The following is a 17,977-nucleotide window of genomic DNA, read 5'->3' as shown; positions in this document are numbered from 1 at the left end:
ACTGTAACTTTGACTTGAGTCGCTTCTTAATTAATAATTTTAAGCCCTCATTTTTGTGCGCTGGCTAGATTTTCTTGTGCGCTGAGAATATGCGAGCACGCACGCAGCTTAGAGGGAACACTGTATTGGAGTAATCCAAAAGTAATTGAAAGTAATCCAGTTAAAGTAACCCTACCCAACCCTGGCACCTTATACACAAACAAATACAGTATAGTTGAACCAGCCATATCTGGAACCTTTACTCAATCATCAACACTCAACGATTTACACCCGATTCAGGATTTGTCGCGGTACTAGAGAGCAACGTTGTCTTCTAGCTCCCTGCCGGTTCAGGCGGCATCTGCAGCCCTGAAGGCAGGATGGCAGCGGCACAGGGTAGCACCGGGGCAAGCTGTCGGGCCTGCTGTCCCATAATCCCTTCCAGGGCGGCGGCTGGGTTTAAAAACCCCGCGCGAACTTGCACTCGTGGTCATGGGACCCTAACCCGAACACGAGGTCGGACCTGTTCTCAGTCATCTATTCGCAAAATCAAAAGCTTAAACTAAGACGAGAAAGTTCGATTACAGTCCCTGACCTGCACTGACTCCCTGTCAGTTGAAGTTGTGATTTTAAGATTCTGTTGGTATTATACAAAATTTCCCACTATGTTCCCGGAAAATACTGGTCTACTAGTGATCCCAAGAGCCAAGAAGAAATCCGCAGGTTCTCTGCCCTCGGATATTCAACACCACCTTTTCTTACCAATCATGACACAAACGTTCAGAGGATATTTCACCAAAGTAAATATTTTCAACTTGCTCAAAAGGGATTTCTGTACGAATAAATTCCTCCCAAAAATGAGGTACAAAGTTGTTTTCGTGACTGTACTTTAGAGACGTATGTACGCTCCTGCTAAGGGGACCTTCGACAAGACACGGGTAATTAATAAAAACAGATGAAAACAAAAATTGCTCCAGACCTGAACCCAATCGAAAATTTTGGGAGGGAGCTCAAACTCCGTGTTTCTCAGCGACAGCCCTGAAACCTGACTGAGAAGATCTGTGTGGAGGAATGGGCCAAGATCCCTCCTGCATTGTTTACAAACCTGGTGAAAAACTACAGGAAACATTTGACCTCTGTAATAGCAAAAAAAGGCTACTGTACCAAATATTAACATTCATTTTCTCAGGTGTTCAAATACTTATGTGCAGCTGTATCACACAAATAAATCATAAAAAAACATGCATTGTGATTTCTGGATTTTTCTTTTTAGTTTATCTCTCTCACAGTGGACATGCACTTACGATGAAAATTTCAGACCCCTCCATGATTTCTTAGTGAGTGAACAAGCAAAACAGCAGGGTGTTCAAAGACTTACTTACTTCACTGTAAATGTTTTTCCTTTAAAGCATCTGTGGGGTTTTTTTGGCTGGTGCGACTTATACTCCGGAGCGACTTATAGTCGGAAAAATACGGTAATCATGTGCCCAGACAGAGTAGGTTGAAACAGAAACTTTAGAGTACGGAGATCTGATTCAATCGTCTGAGTGATTTATTCAGACACAAAGAGTGACTTTAATACTAGTGTTGAGTCTAGCTGTTTTTTTTGTTGTTCACATCTTGAAAAAGCGGTCATTTTTGGTAAAAATGACATGGCGTTTTTAACGTGGTGGTTTTGGGGAGTAGGCCTAAATCAGTTTTTCATACCTGATAAACCTGTACGTTTTTGCCGTGCAAAGTAGGTTTATTATTCATTTTAAGACGTGTACGACGTACCAGAAAATCCGTACGGAAAAACGCCAATTTGTCAATGATGGGTACCATCTGGTATACAACGACTATCACCAAAGGGCAAATCAATCAAGTCAGACAAGTTCGCCGCGGTAGCCTCTATCTCCGTATCGTTTTCTTTCGTTGCAAACGAAGCGAGCGGTTTGATGCTACTGTACGCATGCGTCTGCCACTGTAGTGCCTAATTTCAATTCCCCTGCAAAATCCTCCCCCCTCGCGTGAACGCTTATTCTGCTGCGCTTCTGACCATAGCAATCGTATTCTCAATAATAAGCTTATTAAAACAATAAAGCTATGGTCGGAAGCGCGTTCAGGTGAGTTGGGGAGGATTTTGCAGGGGAGTCAAAATCAGGCACTACATATCAATGGTTGATATTGTAGTTTGGTTTACAAAATAGAAATGCTAAATCATTTTTTCCTCCAAAAATATCTTTATTTACAAATTTAAATTTAAAGTGTTAATAATGGATATTTTAGTTACGCTGATAACAATTGTTCTTTATTTTTTATTTTTTTATTTTTTTATTATTAAGAGTATGTACAGAATGATATACCGCACAGGTGTCAAACAGGCGGCCCGCGGGCTAGATCAGGCCCGCTAAGGGATTGAATCCAGCCCGCGAGACAACACTCAGAGAAGCGCAAGAGAAAAACAAGCTGCAGGTTGAAATATGTCCACTTGATGTTGCCAAAGCCAGGTGCCTCAAACAAAGACACTGTACTTGTATGTATTTCTCTCTCTCTCTCTCTCTATCCCTCTCTCTTTCACGCTCTGTGTCTCTCTTTTTCTCTTATTCCTTTGTTGCTCTTTGTCTCTTTCTCTCTCTGTGTCTTTTAACCTATTTTGCTCTAACTTCCTTTTTTTCTTTTCTGTCTTTTCTCTTTCTCTCTTCCTACCCTTCACGCTTTCTTTTCTCTTCTTCTGTCTTTCTATTTCCCTTTGATTTCTTTCTTTCTCTCCCTTTCTTTTCCCCCTCTCTCTTTATCTTTTGTTTCTCACACTCTCTCTCTCTTTTCCACCCCTTTTCTCCCACTCACTGTCTCTGTCTCTTTCACTCTCTATGTCTCTCTTTTTCTCTTTTTTTGTTGCTCTTTGTCTCTTTCTCTCTGTCTTTTTAACTTCTTTTACTCTAACTTCCTATTTTCCCTTTCACTCTTTTCTCTTGCTCTATTCCTACCCTTCGCGCTTTCTTTTCTCTTTTTTCTCCTTCTGTCTTTCTATTTCTCTTTGGATTTTTTTCTTCCTCTCCCTTTCTTTTACCCTCTCTCACGACTTCTCTTTTCATCTCTTTCGTTTCTCACGCTCTCTCCCTTTTTTTTCTTTCTTTGTCCCGCCCTCTCTCCTTTTCCCTCCCTCTTTCTCTTATTTCTTTATCTCTCTTTTTCTTTCTCTTTAAGACAGAATGTGTGTTCTATCATGTGGCCCCAGAGTTAAAATGAGTTTGACACCTCTGATATAACGAAACACGTGTACAATATAACACGTTAAACTACATAAATAAACACGTTAAAAAAAAAAAATATGGCGTAAGATTATTTTGTATTTTGTAAGGGAAAATACGACAGTTTGTAAGGGAATGGAGCCCTGGAGCGCGACAGGTATGCTTTTTAGAAGCACAAAGGAAAGATAGGTTCCCGAGTGAAGCGGAGCTAGAAATCTAGTCGTTTTAGATGCCAGCTTGCAAACCCTGTCGTCTTCTTAAAGGGCCGGGCATCCTTTTGTCTTTGTGCGACCGAGCGTAAGCGCCAGGTCGCTTTGCCAGGGGACCGGCAAGGCGAGCCGGGCCCGCTTGAGGGACAGGTGAGATACGTGGCCAGGACAGGCGGCCATACCGAGGGCTTACCCTAACCGCGGCGGTTGGAGCGCCATTTGTTCGGTCCTGCCGGGGGGGCGGCGACAGCTGCCCCCAGCAGGCGGAGGCGATGGAGTGTGCAGTTCCAGTCTGCCGCTTCCTCCGACCCGACCGCTTCCCAGTCGCTACCGGGAACGCCAGCCGGACGGACGCCCCGCGCTCGCCTTTGTTCGGAAACTAAGCTGGATTTGACGGTTGGTATTTGGGGGAGGATTTACCTTAAAGCCGCATGCTCAAATTAAAGTTGTCGTCGGAAATTATGGAAATGTTCTACTCGCTGATGCCCTCTGCTGGCTTAGGTCATCATTCCAGCCTCTGTCCAGCGTCTCATGTTGGGCATGCAAGGTCGTGACTTTTTTAAACCCCGAAGGATTTTATACATTTGACTATAAAGGATTTTATCATATTGAATACAAGTTACATTTATTGAGTTTACTGCAAGATATTCACTGACTGGGCTTTAGTTCAATGACAGGTCACACTGTTCCAAATGCAGAATATTTTGACTAGGGAATTTTGAAAACAGGACTCTGACGGAGGACGGCAAGCGTTGTTTTGAGAACAAAGGCCCTGATGACGTAGAAACGCTCAGTGTTGTTTTGGTTGTTCCAGACATCGCGGCGCTCTTCTCCGAGGTGGTGGAGCCCAGGGGTTTTCATTAGCACGCCCATGGGAGGAGCCGGCACACCATCTTGCGGGAGGATGTGGTCCGATAAGGAGAGAGCTAGTGGACTTCAGAAGAAGGCTTCCCAGAAACTCCAATGACACTAATTTGTCCGTTTTCGATGGAGTACACTTAGCTAAATAGTTAATGAAATTAAATCTGCCCTTGTGTGAAAATGTCGGCTTTCTTGTTCATCTTTTCCATCAAGAAACGAGCGCGCATACATTTTTGGGTGAATGTAGGTTGTGTTTGGTTAATGGAGTCAGATAACTAATTCGAACAATTTGGTAAACGGTACATTTTAATATTTAATTCCTAACAACCTGCTCGAAAAAACTTCTCTTTCATCTTTTTATAGGTCAGGTTTTCATTTGGACTGTATTTAAAACAGTCCTTCTCTTACTTTCACCATTTTAATGCTAACAAAAAAGCACAGGGACAAGTATTAAATCACTCTTCACCCCCTCGCTCTCCCCTTCTTCCCTTCCCTGTTGCATGTGTTACCTATCCCAGAACACCTTAACATATCAATTCTATAACATAAAAATAGGTTTTTAGAAGGACTGTCCCTGAGAGCAAAAACGTAAAAATATATATTTTTTTGTTTTGTTAAAAAAAAATTAGAATATTATAATAGGTTTGGCACAGCTCGTCAGTAAGTTCCAAGCCCCTGGAAATGATTTCAGTATGCTAAATCCCCATTGGATGTCAGGAGTGGCTTTGATTAGATCTTTGTCCACACATCAAGGGAGTCCCTAATTCTTTGGGTTGCTTCCTTTATCCAGCAATTGAGAGTGTGTAGGTGGCCCATATGGCAAGTAGGCCTAATGAAGCAGTGTGATAGCGAAGATATGAATAAGGAGTTAACACTTCAGAAGAGCTTTTTCGCTTTCTAAAACAGATGATTAGGTGCTGCAGTCATGGTTGTTGCAGAGAGGGGCGACGTTTCGTGCATGTACGCAGCAAAGAAATAGCAACGGTGACAGATATCATCAGCTCTCGCATAAGTCCAATGTTCTTGCAAAAAAGTGTTATGAGAGTATAAGGGAATCGTCAAAATTGTTCCAAATAACACATAATAAAATATGTTTTATAATTAGATCATAGTATTCATAAAATGGAATATTGTTTTTTTAAAATGAGCTCATTATTCTTGTATTCAAAACAGGGTTAAGCGTAAAAGCGTGTCACCGCTTCTTTAATCGGATCATTCTATTGTTGTGGAAATGAAACGACCTTGACTTTTATGATTAATGACAAACACAGACAAGGATATTACGAGTGTTCGTCGTGACATTAACAGATGTGTCCATGAATCATAAGACACGAGCTTAAATTAGGCCCCATTCATTATTCCAAGATTAGAGGAGAAAGACCTTGTTGGGTCCGGTGATTAATAAGATGATTTTTGTGGAGAGTTAAATCTTTTATTTTGAAAAAAAAAATCGTTTTTAGAGTTCATTTGAATGGAAGGAACAAGCCGATAATCCACTTTAGTGATATCACATGCATGTGAAGGGTTTTAATACATATAGGTAATTTAACAGTTGCAGTGGTTGTAAAAGATGCTGTAAAATGCTTAACGTGCTCTAAAAATGTCACTGTTGCTAGCTTAAAGGGACAGTGTGTTATATTTAGTTGTACAATTTGAATACAAGGCGAAAATACCTGAATTTACACACCAATGTTAAATCGTAGGTCCAGAATTTCGTATTTCTTTTAACTAGTGGAATCCCTACATAAGGTCCTTGCTATGTTTGTCTGGCATCTTGCTGCTACGTTGTGCTCTGTGGCCCTGTTTTTCTGTTTCTTTAAGTTTTTTTTTTTTTTTTTTTTACCACTAGTAGTTGCGTTGCAGGGCAGCACGGCGGAGCAGTGGTTAGCGCGTGTGTGGCACAGTTCGAAGGTCTTGGGAACCTCCTGTGTGGGTTCAAATCCAGCTGCCGGACTTACTGTGCGGAGTTTGTATGTTCTCCCCGTGTTTGCGTGGGTTTCCTCCGGGCACTCCGGTTTCCTCCCACATTCCAAAGACATGCATTTCAAGTGAATTGGCCGGTCCAAATTGTCCCTAGGTGTGAATGAGCGAGCGAGTTGTCTGTCCCTGTGTGCCCTGCGATTGGCTGGCAACCAGTCCAGGGTGTCCCCTGCCCACTGTCCGAAGACAGCTGGGATGGGCTACAGCACCCCCGCGACCCTACCGAGAATAAGCGGTGCAGCTAATGAGGCGAGTTGCGTTGCAGTGTACGTGCACGAAACGTCGCCCCTCTATGCCCCCGACGATGACAACAGCATCTAATCATCAGCTTTAAACATACTTCTATAAAGCTTAAACATACAAAACATAGCACAGAAGCAACTTACGAACAATCACCCGAAACCTAACTCGATCGTAAGTAGGGCAGCGTCTGTATATCAAAAATTTAACATAGCTTTTTGATTAAAACTGTCTCTGCTGGACCAAAGCGGTACTACAATTCCCAGTGTCACAACGAATTTGCATTGCTTTAACGTTTTTGGTGGCTCATAAAGCACGTAAAACAACAAATCAATGATCTCGTTTGTTGCCAACGCTTTCATCATCGATTTTAATCGGTTTTGTCCATTTGTTTTTGCAGCACTAGCTATCTTACATTTTTTCATGTATTAGGGCAGCGTCTTTATAATATAAAATAGAAAATAAAATAATAAGGATGAACAAATTTCAATGGATGTTGCATTAACAAACGATACACAACAAAACAAGAAAGTGATCATGTACTGATATTCACAAAATACAATAAGATAATCCCATTTACAGAGTGACCCTGAATGCACCACAGGCCCCAGTGGCACTCAAAGTGCCTTGAATAAACAATGAGGGTACGAATTTCAAGTCAAGACAAGGCAAGTCATGTTATTCGTTTGGCCCTTAATCACAAGGAGATTCAATGGGCTGCGCAGACTACAGACTATTATGACACCATCCCCTGATCTAAAACCTTCATGAGGGCAAGGAAAAACTCAAAAACCTCAAGTCAGGCCATGTTGATTTGTGACTCCCTTAATCACAAGGAGTCTCAAAGGGCTGCATAGACCACAAATTATTGCGAACCAAAGACTATGATTACACCATCCCCTGATCTAAAACCTACATGAGGGCAAGGGAAAACTCATAAACCTCAAGTCAAGTTATGTTTATTTGTGACGCCCTTGATCACAAAGAGTCTCAAAGGGCTGCACAGACCACAGACTATTGCAAACCAAAGACAACGATTACACCATCCTCTGATCTAAAACCTACATGAGGGCAAGGAAAAACTCAAAAACCTCAAGTCAAGCCATGTTTATTTGTGACGCCCTTAATCACAAGGAGTCTCAAAGGGCGGCACAGACCACAGATTATTGCAAACCAAAGACTTTGATTACACCATCCCCTGATCTAAAACCTACATGAAGGCAAGGAAAAACTCAAAAACCTCAAGTCAAGCCATGTTTATTTGTGACTCCCTTAATCACAAGGAGTCTCAAAGGGCTGCATAGACCACAAATTATTGCGAACCAAAGACTATGATTACACCATCCCCTGATCTAAAACCTACATGAGGGCAAGGGAAAACTCATAAACCTCAAGTCAAGTTATGTTTATTTGTGACGCCCTTGATCACAAAGAGTCTCAAAGGGCTGCACAGACCGCAGACTATTGCTAACTACAGACTAGTATGACACCATCCCCTGATCTAAAACCCACATGAGGGCAAGGAAAAACTCAAAAAACCTCAACGTGAGGAAAAATGAAGAAACCTTTGGAAGGGACCGCACATGACGTAACAATACTTGTCACAAGAGGAAATAAAATACAAAAATGAAACTGCTTTACTAATTGACGAGCAAAAGTATCTCATAAAAAATTATTAAAGAGACTTATAGTCCAGAAAATACGCCATATAGTAGAATATATCGAAAAGGAAAACAATAATAATGGGCGACTAATTCAAGATCCCACTTCCTCCTAACTATGATAGACATGACCTGCACTCTATTTCCATTTTGCATGAAAGGCCAACGAGGTTTCATTAATGAACTTGGGTGTGACGGCATTTAAAGGGATTACAGCCGCTCATAACTTTGAAAGGTTGTTCTCAAGTCCGGATAAATGCCAGCAAACGTTTTGGAGATGCTGGACGCTGACATTTGAGAAAGGGTTCAAAACGGAGGGAAAGACGGGCCCCACCGAGAAGACGGATCAGTTATTTATTAGGAGATAAGGCTCTGCTGCCAATGCACTGCGTTTCCATTCAAAATCATGTTCTAGCTCCTGAGCCCTATCTTAACATATGTCCTTGACACATAGTCCTGCACCAAAGGACTTCTTTTTTACTCGAAAACCACCAAAAATTATGTTAAAGAACAACAAAAATTATACAAGTGTTTCGTATTAAAGAATAGCATATTTTGTATTTTATTTTCAGTGGACCCAAACGCTAATGATGGCAAATGGAAGCCCTGCAGGGAAATGCTTGACACACACGTAGGGGGTTTCTTTCAAGAGGATTCATTTTCTTGACTACGTGGACAAAATATGCATAACACGCTCGTATATCGTGCTATGAATAAATATATATATATATATATATATATATATATATATATATATATTTCAATTTATTAAAGGAGTTTTTAACATGAACTGTTACTTTGTCTATGTTTGTGTTTGTACAACAGGTAATAATGTGAAATAAGGTAAAATAAAGCGCTTATTCGTTTGTATTAAAAAACAAAATTATGTCAAAAATCTTTTTTTTTGTGAGTATTTCACCTGCTATTGAAAATAAATCTTGATACTGATGAAGTAAGAGTGCATAAATATGAGATAGCAAGTTTGTATCAAATTGGGAGCGTATATTTCCGTGATTTCCAGTACTGAAGGGGACTTTCAACTCTGGGGATGATACTTTTGCACCTCGACTGTGGCATTTGCCGTGATATATGTGGTTCTTGGTTGGTGAATTGAGGTATCAAAACGATGTCCGAGTGGCGTTCCACAGGGCTCTGTTCTTGGCCCCCTTTTTAGTATGTATATGCTTCGGCTTGGTGATTTTTTCCGCAGGTATTAGTTCCCATTGCTATGCAGATGACACTATCTGCCACTAGAGATAACTGCTTTGTTAAGTTGTAGAAATGTGGAGGCCTGTATTACTGAGATACAAAGCTGGATGTCACTTAATATTTTGTGCCTTAACCCAGAGAAATATGAGATATTATTTGTTGGTCCAGCACATTGGGATTTTTTCATTAACACTGCTCTGAACCTTGACAAATGTAATACCATCGTATTGTAAGGCCCCTTCTAAAGGTTTCTTTTTTTCTTCGTGTTGAGGTTTTGAGTTTTCCCTTGCCCGGATGTTGGTTTAAGATCAGGGGATGGTGTCATTGTGACCTGTGCAGTCCTTTGAGACATTTTGTGATTATGGGAGTCACAAACAATTGTGACTTGAATCAAAACAATACCACAGTTTGCTTCATAGAGAAGGGCAATCCATAACATTTTGTTGGCGTTATTAATTTAAATTATACTCAAACGTAGCAAATCAGCTTTTGAATCAGTCACTTCGCGGGGCTTCAAATGTCACCGCGTACGTCATCAACACTCGCACTGACTCGCGTTTCATGGATTCGAGCCGAGAAGCACTAACCAACGCAGGAAAGCATTGCAGGGTTCTCAAAAATTTTGGAATTGAATCACACACAAATCAACAACTTCATAAAGAAATGGTCAACGAACAAAAAAACTATCCAAACAAGAAAACAAAAAACAAACCTCCGACAACAGGTAGAAACTGGAAAAAGGAGATGGCGGCACAGAAGGTGAATAACGGATTTTGACCCAACAACAGGTTCTGTCCAAAATGTCCTTATGAAGGCTTCAAGTCATGAGGGACAGGTGCGTGGAAATTGGAAACACATGTCCCAATTCCAAACCTATAGGGCACTCTCTGGTTAAGGAGGAAACACTAGAAATTTAAAGAAAAATGAAGAAAAAAGAAAAATCAAGAAAAAACAGAAATATTAACAGAGTAAAAAATAAAGAACAGGAAAAACAAAGAAAAAAAGGAAAGAAAAAAGGTAAAGGAAGAAAAACGGCATAGGTGAAAAACAGAAAAGAGAAAAGGGAAAAAGAAACAAAATGAAAAAATAGGGGAAAAAGCAGGAGTAAAAGAAAATAAGACAGTCTTTTTGTTTTTTGGGTGTAATGTAGCAGCAAGATGACGGATAAATATGTCAGCTCCCATTAGTTTTTAAAAAAAAAAAGCAAATATATCAACTTACGAATGTTTGAAAATGCTTGTTTAGATGAAAGGTCATTTTATTTATTATTTTAATCAATATTGATGTTTTTTTTAACAAATTAAGTTACTTTTTTCACTGTCCCTTTAACCAATTCAGAGATTTCAGATTCAGATATACTTCATTGTCATTCTTGTACACGTGTATACAGAACGAAATGTCGATACATCTGACCCGCACAGTTTCCTTGAATCTACTGATATAAATAAAATGTTGTATTGAGTTGGAGTATTAAAGTACTAATAATGTACTAAATAATTATAGCTATGTATAGTATTATACAGTAGTGCAAAGAGTGCAAGAGGAGCAGCGAACCAGATGTGCAAAATGGGCAGTCAGGTAAACAAGTCACTATACAATAACAATAACACTGGAGTACGATAGAGCAGAGGAGAACAGATGGGCAAAGGAGTGGCTAGGTATAAGAGAATATAACCATTCACAGCATCAAAAGCACTATATTTTCAGACGCTGCCGAGGGGCTTTTCTCCTCGCCTGCCGTGACAGGAACCAAGCGCGGCCGAGGGGTTTTCTCCCCGCCGCCGGGACAAAGATCTGGTAGCCGTCCCCTGGGTCCTTTAGTGGTCTGTCATTTTCATTTTCACCATTACGCCAGACGTGTTTGTGTTTGTTTCAGGTTTCTTTGTACAATGGAACCTCGGTTTTCGAACGCCTCTCAGTTCGGACAAATCGGAGTCCGACCAAAAATTTCGAGAAATTCTTGCTACGCTGTTCGGTCAAAAAATCGGAGTTCGAACGCCGGTACGCTAGGGTGCGATGCTGAGCGGCGTACGGGTGTTTTAGCCCCTAATTATGCCTCCGAAGAAGGTCAGTGCAAGCAGGACAGGTGAAAAAAAAAACCAAGTTGTTCGTCCAACTATTGCCTTTAAGAAAGACATAATAGCTAAATATGAAAGAGGTGTACGAATTTCCGATCTTGCTAGTGAATACAGCATGGCTAAATCTACTATCAGTACGCTAGTAAAGAATAAGGAGGCTGTGAAATCGAGTGATGCGGCGAAGGAAGTTAGCGCTATAAACAAGCAACTGCCGCAAGTTTTGGAAGAGGTTGAAAAACTTTTGAGGATTTTTCTCTCCCACCGTCCACCAAAGGTAAGAAATCCTATTCATAATTCTTTTTTTATTTTTACACGTTCATGTACGAAAGATTACGCTAAGGCGAACGTACGATTAGCCCGGGTTAGCTTCATGTTTACGTTCATGGTAAACATTCAGGGTGTTGGAACGGGTTAAAACTATTTTACATTACTTTTACAGGAAAAACTATTTTCGGTGATCGACCAAATCGGTTTTCGAACAGGGTTCTGGAACCGATTATGGTCGAGAACAGAGGTTCCACTGTAACTTTGCTCCTTGCCTAATCCATTTCCATTTTTGTTCTTTGTTTCCGATTTAGACTTTTTCTGTTTGCATTTCCTTGTTTTACAAACGTATATTCGTTTGTCACTTTGTACCTGCTTTTGTAATCAAATGCAATCCCTTCCTCAGTTCCTGTTTCTCCCATAGGGTTCCCTCCCAGCAAAACCCGAACAACTTATTTCCTCGTCAACAAGTTGGCACCAAAGCCCTACTTTTTTACTCAAGATGTGAGCACCTCCTCTAAACGTAACATATCTCCTTGTCGCCACTTCGGCACCAAAGCACCTCTTTTCCCAAGAATCTCCTCCGGCAGAGGTAATTAATTAGCTATTTTTAACTAGCCCCTCCTCGTCAGCGCTATTGACAAGGGCCATAAAGCAAAGCCGAATTCAGCCCGGTGCCATTAATCCCGACAGAACCCCAGGCCTGACCGGGTCGGTGCAGGCAGCCACTCCTGGAAAAAAAAAACATGAGGGATGAGACAAGAGAGAAGACAAGGAGGCCAATTTACGTGCTAGCCCCCCCAGGAGCTGCACTAGCAGCAGGACGGGCGGCCACTTAATTCTGCAAGCGCATCATTATATGCACCATTTACCAGATGCCCATTTAACATGGAAGAATTGGATCAACCGACCTAAAAAAAAAGGATAAAGGGTGCCTAAAGAGGGTCCCTGTCATGACATTTCGAAGCCCTGCACATACTCAAGGTCACTCGAGAGAATACCTTAAAAAGATATATCGTAAATTCCGGACTATAGAGCGCACCCGATTATAAGCCGCACCCACCACATTTTAAGAGGATAACCGCTTTTATACTTACACAAGGCGCACCTGTATATCAGCCGCATGCGCCCACATTAAAACATGTAACACAATCACAAATTTAACCCAAACCCGACTTTGAGTCTCGCGATTGTAACTGAATATAAAGTACACAGTCCAAAAACCACAGCCGGTAAAATGAACGGGAAATGATACCGGTACTTAAGGTTTGATGCAGACCTGCAGAATCCAGGTCCCGTTGAAAATAATCCAAGGGAAAAAATGTATATTTCCAAAGGCAAAGGTGGGAAAAATATATATCCACTATTGTCCGCTGCGTCCACAAACACGTCTCACCTTTACTCCACTTCCCGTCAGCCCCCGTTGTTTTCGCCCCTTCTTTTTGATTCGTCCGTGGAAAACATATCAGAATAAGTCTCTAAAATAAAGACATTACAAAAATATACAGTTGCAAATACATATTATACATGGTTACACATATTTACAAAGAAAAACGGTACACCGAGTTTTCAAAGCTTTAATAATAATATTATAACTTTCATCCCAAACCGTGCCTGTGAAGGGTAGCAAAACGCTACTAGCAACACGCTCGCTACACAGTAAACGACTCTGTTAAAAAAACATACCGTACTTGTAGTAATCACGGTAAACTGTCCTCATTTTCCTCCTTATAACTGACGTCATTAAAGTCGTCTTCCCCAGTATGGGAAAGAGACTATGTCATATAGACGTCGTCCCACGCTCCCTTATTCAAAAACACGCTAGCAACACGCTTGCAAAGTAAAGTTTACGTGCATTAGCTCTATTTCCTTCTTTATCGGATTGCTCGATTGCTTTTAGCTTGAAAGCTGCGTCATGTGCCTTTCTTTTTGCAATTTGCATGGTGAGGATATTTCTACGCTAATTTAATTTGTGCACAAGCTAAGAAGTTGCAGTCTTCCTCGGCGCATATATTCCACCGGTCTAAATCTTACCTTTTGTGCTCGAGCGCCGCTGGCGGCTGTAAGAAAAATGACATAAATTGGCCGCATCACTGAATAAGCCGCAGGGTTGAACGTTTGGGAAAAAAAGTGGCGGCTTATAGTCCAGAATTTACGGTACAGTGGGACAGACATTTTAAGTATTGCCCCTCCCAAGAACTGAGAGCTAAAAAAATTAAAATGTTTTCTAAGAATCAGAAACCGGTCAGACACAATTGTGAAGTGGAACCAAATTATTTTACATTTGATATCACAGTTATTAGGGAAAAAATGAAAAATAGGTGTTGCAAAAATATTGGCTCTCTGTTCTCTCGGTCCATGAATTCTGAATAATCACATGTTGATCTAAATGACCAGTGTGTCATTAAATGCACCGAAACAGACAGCATTATGACAGCATCCCGAAGACCAAAGAACACACCAGGCAGGTCTGGGATAAAGTTATGAAAAAGTTCAAAGCAGGAATGGGATACAAGAAGATTTTGCAACATTTACACATCTCCCAGAGCTCTGTAAGAGGAATAATAGAGAAAGCATAAAACCGCTGCAAACCTACCAAAAGCTGGCCATCAGCCCAGACAAAGAGCAAACTAATCATAGAAGCAACCAAGAGACCCATGATCACATTACATGACCTGCATGCAGCTGAAGTGGGACAATCAGTGCATAAAACAACTATAAGTCGTACTTTGCATAAATCTGCCCTTCATGAAAGAGTGGCAAAAAGGCCCTTTCTGAAAGAATACCATGAAAAAGCCAGTTTGGTGTTTTCAAGAAGCCAAATGGGATACAAAAATACCACGTAGAACAAGGTACGCTGGTCAAATGAGACCAAAATTAAACGGTTTGAGTTGAATGCAACGTGTTTGGCTATAGAGTAACACTCCGCATCACTCTGAAAACACCATCAACTCTGTCAAACATGGTGGTGGCAGCATCCTGCTCTGGGGTTACTTTTCTTCAGCAGGAACTGGGAAGATCATGAAAGTAGATGGGAAGATGGATGGAGCCAAACACAGGGTGATTCTGGCAGAATATCGTTTGGAGTGTGCAAGAAACTTGATAATGGTCCACCTTCAAAAAGGGCAACGACCTTAAACATAAAGCTATATCTACAATAGAATCGGGGAAAATGTACAAGCTAAAGTGCAGACCTCAGCCCAATAGAGCATTTGTGGAAAGATCTGTAAAATGCAGTGCACAGTTCCACCAAAAATCTAAAGGAACTTGAGCTGTTTTGTAAAAAAGAATGAGAAAATATTTCTGTGTGCAAAACTTATGAGGCTCTTTAACTCCACCCGGGGGAGTAAAAGCCCACATTAAACCCCACCCCAACATTTGCATATTACCCCATTTTTATTTCAGTGTGTATTTTCGTAGCATTATTTAAATACCTTATATCAACACGTTATATTGGGTATTTTTTTATTATATATCTTTTATTTTATTATCTTATTTTCCAACACAAGGATACAGCTGGAAGTGTGTATTTCCCTACGGAGATGAATAAAGTATATATCTATCTATCTATACTGTAAAATGTCGAACCAATTGGACAAAAGCGAGGGCAGCACGGCGACGTAGTGGTTAGCGTGTGTGCGGCACAGTTCTGAGGTCATGGGTTCAAATCCAGCTACCGGACTTCCTGTGCGGAGTTTGTATGTTCTCCCCGTGCTTGCGTGGGTTTCTTCCGGGCACTCCGGTTTCCTCCCACATTCCAAAGACATGCATTTCAGGTGGATTGGCCGATCCAAATTGTCCCTAGGTGTGAATGAGCAAGCGAGTTGTCTGTCCCTGTGTAACCTGCGATTGGCTGGCAACCAGTTCAGGGTGTCCCCTGCCCACTGCCCGAAGATGGCTGGGATGGGCTCCAGCGCCCCTGCGACCCTACTGGGGATAAGCAGTGCAGATAACGGATGGATGGATGGATAAAAGCGATAATTCAAAGCGGCGCCGCCACCGAGCGGCTGCCTTTCCAGCAGCTCCCCTGTTATCGCTCACTTTTTGTGATTTTTTGTTTTATTGTCTGCTTCTATCTTCGGTGTTTTTCTTCCCGTTTTCACAACTACACTATGGATTACTTCTATCCTATGGACATGGGTTTTAGCGCACAAAAATGCGTTTATTCAAGGAATCAACTCCTTGCCCTGAAGAATTCTCGTGCCGGCGTGATGAAGGGGCCTACCGTGGAAGAAGAGCCAGAGCTAGCTAACCGGCTAGCGGCGTTATAAGTCTTCGGTACCATCCGTAATCATGGTAAATGTGAACTCACTACCAAATAAGACCAAAGAGTGCTGGTGGAAAACATCGAAGCGCACAGGGAGCGCAGTTGCTGTGTTTTGCGGAAACGTGGCTCACGTTTAGCATTCCGGACGCTAACGTGTAGCCACCCGGAGCTACCCGGAGCTATCCGGCTACAGCGCCGCTATACAGAGACACGGAAGCCTGCGGGAATCGGAGAGGAGGTGGACTTGCTAACACGAGGTGGTGTATCCCTGGACACAAAGAAAAAGATTTCCATCTGCCGCAGGGATGTCAAACTTTTGGACTAGCGTGTGACGTCATCCACTCCGCTACAAGCACCCCTAGGGCATCATGTTAATCTGTCAATAAACAACAGGGTAGACTGCTGGAAGTGTGAATTTCCCTACGGGGATGAATAAAGTATCTATCTATCTATCTAATTTGTCCTGCGACTGATGACACGTTTGTGGGATTTCTCTTGCAGCTTTAAAAGATTCCCCAAGAACCAACCCTCAGGTCGTAAACGACGGCGGTCCGTGGCGTCCCCTCGGGCCATTTAACGCCTCGGGCGGCGCTCGTCCCCGGAGATAACCGTCCCGCTATGGCGACAATGCACGTACACAACACCGCACACGTTTCCGCGGCGGAGTCGGGAGCCGATGATGACCTATTTGGCTTTACACCGCTCATAAATTACGCCATTAAAGGCTCCTCGAAGGCGGCGAGGGATCCGACATCTGCTCCTCAAGGCCGGCCGAGCGCGCCGTCTTCGGACCATCGGCGACTATACCGGAGCGCCGTACTTCCTTTATTATCCCCGGACGCCGTGCGGCGCTTGATGGACTGGTAAAAGAGTTCCCCGGGAAAAAAAAGAAATGAAACGGATGGACGCTGTTAAAAGCGAGATGGTCGCCCCCGCCGCCGGGGAATGGAGGCTGCTAGCGGACATAAAAGTCCCGCGGCGGAACCTTACCTATCGCACGTAAAAGGGAAAGATGATGTCTGCTGAGGGAAGAATGGAAAACTGACCGTTATTTTAATGAGCGTGGAATCGGTCGATTGTTTTTTGGGATTAACCCGTTCAATGCCGGACGCAAATGGGTGCCGGCCCATTTTAGCCATCATTTCTCATTTTTGAAGACCTACAAAAATGTAGTTGTGAAGTTATATAGCCAAAGGACATATCATAAGGAAGCTTCAAGAACAACTTTCACTTCGGTGCTTTTTGTGATACCTCCAATATCCACCTTATACAGTGGAACCTCGGTTCTCGACCATAATCCGTTCCAGAACCCTGTTCGAAAACCAATTTATTCAAACACCGAAATCATTTTTCCCATTAAAAATAATGTAAATCGTTTTAATCCGTTCCAACACCCTGAATGTTTACCTTCAATGTTGAACGTAAACACAAAGCTAACCCAGGCTAATCGTACGTCCGCGTTATCGTAATCTTCCGTACGAAAGATTACGCTAACATGAACGTGTGAAAATAAAAAAATCAGGTCGTTTAAAACTCATTTAGCACCCGGGTCTCCACAAAAAGTGGTGAGCGGTTCATTGGAAAGGGGGCTCCGTTCCAACACCCTGAATGTTGGGCTCCGTTCCAACACCCTGAATGTTTACCTTGAATGTTTAACGTAAACATGAAGCTAACCCAGGCTAATCGTACGTTCGCGTTATCGTAATCTTCCGAACGAAAGATTACGCTAACATGATTGTGTAAAAATAAAAAAAAGGATAAAGAAAAGAATTATGAATAGGATTTCTTACCTATGTGGTGGTCAGCAGAAGGCGCAGGTGGACGGTGGGGTATTCCCTAGCAAGATCAGACACTCGCACACCTCCTTCATATTTTGCCATTATTTTTTTCTTAAATGCAATAGTTGTACGCACTACTTCTCTTTTTTCACCTACAACTTTGCTGCTTCCACTGACTTTCTTCGGAGGCATAATAAGGGGCTAAAACACCCGTACGC

At 42.0% G+C, this 17,977-nt stretch overlaps 1 protein-coding gene across 1 annotated transcript in view; it reads right to left on the bottom strand.

Moving 5' to 3' along the window:
- Nucleotides 1–313: 313 nt before the first annotated feature.
- The window catches only part of LOC148350109 (uncharacterized), a 51,837-nt gene continuing 34,173 nt past the window's right edge, over nucleotides 314–17,977 (bottom strand). Inside the window, exons 4-5 of the mRNA XM_088319988.1 lie at nucleotides 4,159–4,355; nucleotides 314–432 (exon numbers count right to left, since the gene is read on the bottom strand). Of these exons, the coding sequence (XP_088176114.1) occupies nucleotides 314–432; nucleotides 4,159–4,355 (316 nt within the window). The remainder of the gene's footprint in view (nucleotides 433–4,158; nucleotides 4,356–17,977) is intronic.

Source organism: Urocampus carinirostris, chromosome 16 (genome assembly GCF_059441175.1).
Source record: "Urocampus carinirostris isolate Australia breed hairy pipefish chromosome 16, RoL_Ucar_1.0, whole genome shotgun sequence".
NCBI classification, from domain to species: Eukaryota; Metazoa; Chordata; class Actinopteri; order Syngnathiformes; family Syngnathidae; genus Urocampus; species Urocampus carinirostris.
The sequence above is the reverse complement of the archived record's forward strand: the minus strand, read 5'-3'. Positions and strand labels throughout refer to the sequence as shown.